A 6,702-nucleotide genomic window follows, 5' to 3' on the forward strand; every position below is an offset into this window, starting at 1 on the left:
ATTTGTTAATGTTTGTCTTCCTCTGGTTCCGCAGTCATATAATGACTTTATTCAGAAGACCAAAGCTGAGTTGAGTAAAGAGCCAGATAGCACTCCAGCTACTAAACCCCAGATTAAAACTCCCACGTCAGCCACTGAAAAGCCTCGGATAAAACCCCCTCCGCTTCAGAGGTCAGCCTTGACATTTACCAATCATTTTTAATTTACTCTTCATTCTGAGTTTTTTTTTTTTTGTATACTTCCAATAACATTTGATGCATGTTTACTTTACAGGCCTGAGACTAGCAAAAACTGGAAGATCGTCACAGAATCTGAGAAATCGGAGACTGTGCCCACGGAGACATCAGCAGATAAAGGTGCAATGCCTTTTAGACTAAAAACATGATTATTGGCAATAACAATATTGATTTGGACCAAATTAAAAGTATGCATAATGTTAAAATTGTGTATGTTTTCTGTCTTTGTTAGCAGATGATGTTGTACCATCAAGACTTAATAAGTATTCATCAGAACATGATGACATTTCCTCAGATGAAGATCCTCCTACAGTTACTCCAACTCCAATTATGGGAAGTCCAGAACATATGGACGTTTTGAGGAGCTTGCGTAGTCCAGAGTATTCAAGCCACCAATCAGAAGATGCCCCCTCAATCAAACAACATTCTGCTAGACCAGAGGCCAATGACTTCCTTTCGGAAGATGAGAGCGTGGTCTCTAGCCACAAGTCAGGTATTATGGAGGAACTGGAACATGCAAAGTCGGAGGGGTCTGAGAATGACCAATCTGACCAACACTCACACTCTCTGCTTAAACTGGATCTTGGGCTTCAGATTCCATCACTAAATGATATGAAATCCAAATTTGAAGAGGAAAGGTTGTCTGAAAAAGATACTGATGACAAGCTAGCAGTTGAAGATTCTGCAAATGCTGCAGAGAGTATGAGATTTACTGACTCTCCTGTGGCTAAATCAAAAGATATAGACTATCCTTCAGCTGAAAAGACTCCTTCAGCCATAGATCATTCTTATACCCCTGACTTCTCATTGTCCAAGAGGGAGGAAATAAAAGATACACCGTCACCCTCAGGTGATGGCTATAACGATGACTTTGAGTCTTCCATTGGGTTGTCATTTAAGGAGAATAATCATGAATCAAAGCCTAGATCACCCTCTGCCCCAGAGCCCAAAGAACAATCTGTTAAGTCTCCAATGTACAGCAGTGAAGAGGAAATTGAAGAAGAACTAAGTGTCCAATCCGAAAGTACTAATGGCAGCTTCCAAACTGAAAGTCATGCAGACCTCAATAGCCTTGGTAAAGGCTCCAAAGAAGACATCATGAGTCATTCAAAATGTTCAATTTCACCACAGCCCCAAATGCCTGTTTTGCCAGTAAAGGACGAATTGCCAAGCTTCTGCATTGGAGACCGGGTTCTGGTTAGTAATATACAGCCAGGGACACTGAGATTCAAGGGACCAACTAACTTTGCCAATGGATTCTGGGCCGGGGTTGAACTGGACAACCCTGAGGGAAGTAACAATGGAACTTACGATGGGGTGGTGTACTTCAAGTGTAGGGAAAAACACGGTATATTCGCCCCGCCGGACAAGATCTCTCGTCTTCCAGAGAAATTTGAGGCCAGTGCAGACACTGAAGATGAAGATTCATCATGTGATGACCAGCCAAATAGTAAAAACAATGGTTCTGAGAAGCAGTTAGAGCACAGAAATCTGCTAAACAAAATTAAAGGAGAAAAATCTGACCTAGATTTGCATCCTGAGACTAGAGAGCCTTTGGATGAGCATGAAAAGCCATTGGAACGTAACATCAAACAGCTTTCCACTGAGCAAAGCACCTTTTTTAAATCTCAGCATAACCTGGATTTTAATGATATTGACTGCAATATCATTAAGGACCGTGACAATAGTCGGCACACAGTGCCTAACGGCAGAGACGGGGACATCATTCTCGAAATCGAGGACACATCTGTTGATAATGTTGTTCCATTGCTCAATAAATTGGATAAAGGGACATCTAAAAAACAAAAGCAGGAAGAGGAACCAACAGCAGTCATTTTGGACCTGTTGGTTAAGGATGAGAAGTCCAGAGTTGATGGTCTTCCGAAATCCATTGACATCTCAATCGAGGAGGCCAGTCTCGATAATAGAGAAGACTTGAATAACAAAGGGGCTTTGACTACCCTAGCAGATAAACTTGTGGAAAACTTCTTAAGTGATGCTGTAAAGCAATTTCAGAAGATCAAGAAAGACAAAGAGGAGAAGTTATCAGCTGCTAATCAGTTGAAAAGAGACTTCATCAATGAAGATGATGGACTTAGAAGCAACAACTTTAAATCTCAGAGCAGGTCTTCATCTAAAACAAAGACAGACAGTTTCCACACCTTCTTTGATGATGATCAGGAGGAACTTTCATCGCCAGAGCATTGCAATAGACCTGTAAGTGACCATTTTCATTTATCTAAAGATCTTATAAGAATAGATGAAATGAGAAACCAGTTAAAAATGACCCAGACTTCAAAGTTATTGATTGAAATGAAGTGAATGATTTACCCAACAAGCTGATAACATTACTGATCTGTAATGCTTAAGTTTACATTTCCAGCTGTATTGACAGATATCTAGGGGCTGATGTTACCTTGGAACCCTTTTAGGCCTCCACTGTGTTGCAAAGTTCAAAAAGAGAATGTAAAGATAAATCAGATCTTCTCTTGATGGAAGTTGTAAGAGGTGATCTTGATTAGTGTTAACTATGCTTCTTCAACAGGAGAGCCCTGTCCTGGGTACGAGTGGACAGGAAGAGCTAGCTAAACGTCTGGCAGAGCTGGAACTGAGCCGTGAGCTCTTTGATGTCCTTGGTGACGAGCAGGACTGGTTCGATGAGGACTTTGGTCTCAGCTCACGAAAACAGCAGCAGAAGCAAAAACATCAACAGCAGCAAGATGGGATTTCTAGCTCCTTGAGTTTGGGTGCAGGGGAACAGGTCAAAACACCGCCCAGGCCTGAACTTCCCATGCAGATGAAGCAACCAGAGGAACCTGCCATGATTGTTCCTCACACTGTCCAGGAGGTGGAGAAGCTGGTCATTGCTGCAACTCAGGAGATCTGGAAAAGCTGCAAACTGGGTCATGGTAGACCAAGCCTGACTAGAGTACCCAAACCTCAACCCTCTAATATTTTCCTGGAAGGAGACTCCAAAGCCAATGAACTGGAGGCTCAATGCCAACAAAGCTACAAACTGGTAGGGATCAAGGTTTGGCAAGGTTTTTGAAGGTATTTCCAGGAAGATAAGTAAATAAATATTTGCCGTTGTATTTATTTACAGGCCGTCTTTGATTTATCATGGGAGGTCATTCAAGACATCTATGCAGAAGATCCAAAAGTTGATCTGCCACAATGGATGAAGCCACGTCGCCTTAATTCCACCTACTTCCATCGGGTGAAATGCCCCAATGACATAACAACAGTCCAGGTATGCAAGATATCAATGCTGCTTTACGAAAAGTGGCATCTCATTATTATGATTATTGTTATTCTATATTTTATTATATATAATTTAAGTATGTTTATTTGTTTATATATTTTGTTTATTCAGGAATTTGTCACCATTGAGGTATTAAAGTTGTGTGGTCTAAAGAAAGAGCAGAACCAGAAAACAGACTGGCAGAAAATGATCAAATTTGGACGGAAAAAGCGAGACAGAGTTGACCACATTCTGGTAAGTGTGTTTAACCTCACATTCAGAATGCTGGTTAATCTGAAATTGCAAAACTGTGCTGAACTATAGAATTATTTAGACATTTAAATGCATAAGTCTGTAATCACTCTTCCACTTCTAGGTCCAGGAGTTGCATGAGGAGGAATCCCAGTGGGTTAACTATGATGAGGATGAACTTTTTGTAAAGATGCAGCTTGCTGATGGGATTTTTGATGCCTTGCTAAAAGACACAGCTGACGTTCTGACCCAAATCCAAGAGAAAAAGTCCAAAAGAACTCTTTGATGATGTTCTCATCTGTACAGAGAAATGTTTTAGGTACCTTCTGTTAAACACAAAATGGAAGATTTGGCATAAAAGGATATTCAGTGAGGAATTCCCTTTCAGTCTGCTTGTACAGGCCACGCAAAGTTGTGGATTCAGGATTCTAGACCTTGTCAGAGGTCTGACTTGTTATGGAGATGTTCACATTCTCATCCGGGAAGTCTGATGAACTCAGCTCTTGATGGTCCGGTGTTAACTGTAGCAGCTGTTTGGGTCCAGATTCCCCATACTGTGTCTGTTCATCATTGCTGCTAAAACTGGCTCTGCCATTCTTAAGTCTTATGATTAAAGGGTCAGATCAAATCAGGACAGACCTAAGGACTTAAAGACTTGTTTTTATTTCCACTTAGATTGTATCATAAGAAAAACTTGTTTTTTTTCCTTTTAATACTATTAATTTATTTTTTAAAAAGTAACATTTGAATTTGAAAGTAACGTTGGAAAGTGTTTCTAGAAAAGAGATTATTTTACCATTGACATGATTAATTGCAGAACTAAGCACAATAAGTACAATTTGAATGTTGAAATGGCAATACAGTGTAAAGGGATTTGATGCAAGATAATGTTGAATGCAAAAATATGTAAATTATATTTAACTCTGCTTTTTGAAAGCAACAGGAAAACTTCTCGTAATGGTTTTGTTTTGGTGCGTACACAACAATGTATTGGCAACACCTGCAACAGTTACTGGATGCCAAAAGATTGAGTTGAAATATATGAACTGTGCTAAACACGGACATGCTGGGTTCTAGCCTTAACATTTGCCTGTTATCCCATTCATTTTAAGTGCCTCCATTGTTATGTTTGCTCACGCACGAGCGACTTTTCCCGGCCTTCCTTTGACCAGTGTCGTAATGGTCCCTTTTGGCTTTAATCTTGTCTTAACTTCTTTCTTCATAGCTGGACAAACCTCTAATACTGTAAGATGTACATTTCTGCCTTACTTTGTGTGTGTACCCATTTGTGCAAGTACATTTTTGTGTTTAAAAAAGACGAGTGGTAATGTTACGCTATCACTGGCACAAGAACACATTTGTTTACTTTTTAAGAGGGCGTTTTACTCATTGTGTACCTTTCCGAGGAACTGCTCAAGGGCTCAGCACCTCCATCTCGTCTGTTATCCACGAATACTGTGATGTACATATTTGTTTGTAAATCAGTCGCCATTACTACCCTGGTCTCATAAGAACATATTATCACCTTATGTGTATAATTAGCTGTAACCTGCCTTTCCTCACCTCTCTTAAAGCTGTACTTCCTGAGCCAGTCTGTCCGATAGTGACCTGCAGCATCATTGTGAGGTTAGAGCTAGAGTATTGTGCCGTATCAGTGGGTTAAACTTCATCTATGCAGCAACAGAGTCTCTGATACCCAGCATCAGTCGCTCATCCAGTAGCATGTCTAATTATATAGGTAACGGAGATCTCTACCTCGTTCTGAGAATAGGCTACTACTAATAGTCTTTTTGGCTAATGCATTTAAACTTTTAACTGTGGGCGGGATATTAGGATTCGTGTGGCACAAGTGGTTTGATAATCAGTTTCTACTTTTAAATCGGTCGGTTGTAGAAATGTTTCACATCCCGTAAGTGTATGTGTATTTATAATGATGTACTGTGAGTGACAGAGGTGCACTTGAAGACTTGTAAATTGTTGTACCCATGTAAATATCGCCGTTGCCTATCTCCTGTGAGTGGACTCATGGAAGATTGCTGTGAAAATGGACGCGGTTCCTTTTGCTTCCATGTACATATTATAGATATATTTGTTAACTGAACTGATCCTTTGGAAATTGTAAATAAAGATCTCATCGTTTCTCAGTCATAACATTTGCTGTGAAATCTTTAAAAAAAAATTGTCATGACTTTTTATAAACGATGTACAAAATAGGGCCTTTTTAACAAGATGTACTCTCTAAATATTGTTTAAACCCCAGTTTTATTGTCATTTTCTAGCATGAAGCATTAAATTAAACACCAAAATAGACATTTTATCAATAAACTGTAGAATCACATTAAATACTAAGTTTTTGGTTGTTACGCTTAGTGAATTACAACATTCGTAATGTACAATTCTAGGTTTATTTGACTAGATTAGGAAGTGAGAGAAGAGGAGAACATGATCATGACATTGTATGATTTTAATTGCTGGATACAATCAAGGATGTGCAGACCTCTGGCGTGGGGGATGGGGTAAACAGACATTTGATGTATAATTTAGTTAGATACAAGTTGAACACATTCAGCAGTTCTCACAATAAATAAATATTTGTGACTCTACTAATGGCACAGCAAAGTGTACTCTAATTGTGACATGTGCCTTGTGTAAAATGTTTAAAGTTTGCCTGGGTGGAATGTACCCAGTCAGAAACTTTGGACATGAGGCAAATAAGCAATATGTCAATATTTGAGTAAAGGGTGATTCTGAACGAATGGATCAAGGTGTCAATACTGTGAATGACTAAACCTACTCTGGCTTACATAAGTCTAATAAAATCCAGAGATGAATATCATGGTTTGGAACAAATATATATCCTAAAATTGTTATTTTTTATTATTATTATTGGTAAGAATGAAAAAATGGATCCGTCAGGGACTTTACAGCATATGGTTTAAAATTTCAAAGACTTGTGATAGATGTGATTACTTA

At 39.2% G+C, this 6,702-nt stretch overlaps 1 protein-coding gene across 1 annotated transcript in view; it reads left to right on the plus strand.

Moving 5' to 3' along the window:
• The window catches only part of LOC306848107 (centrosome-associated protein 350-like), a 39,033-nt gene extending 33,134 nt beyond the window's left edge, over nt 1–5,899 (plus strand). The window contains exons 33-39 of the mRNA XM_079382460.1: nt 35–171; nt 274–356; nt 469–2,453; nt 2,782–3,255; nt 3,340–3,486; nt 3,610–3,732; nt 3,854–5,899. Of these exons, the coding sequence (XP_079238586.1) occupies nt 35–171; nt 274–356; nt 469–2,453; nt 2,782–3,255; nt 3,340–3,486; nt 3,610–3,732; nt 3,854–4,015 (3,111 nt within the window). The 3' untranslated portion in view covers nt 4,016–5,899. The remainder of the gene's footprint in view (nt 1–34; nt 172–273; nt 357–468; nt 2,454–2,781; nt 3,256–3,339; nt 3,487–3,609; nt 3,733–3,853) is intronic.
• The last annotated feature ends 803 nt before the right edge of the window (nt 5,900–6,702 follow it).

Source organism: Barbus barbus (genome assembly GCF_936440315.1).
Source record: "Barbus barbus genome assembly, chromosome: 28".
Taxonomy (NCBI): domain Eukaryota; kingdom Metazoa; phylum Chordata; class Actinopteri; order Cypriniformes; family Cyprinidae; genus Barbus; species Barbus barbus.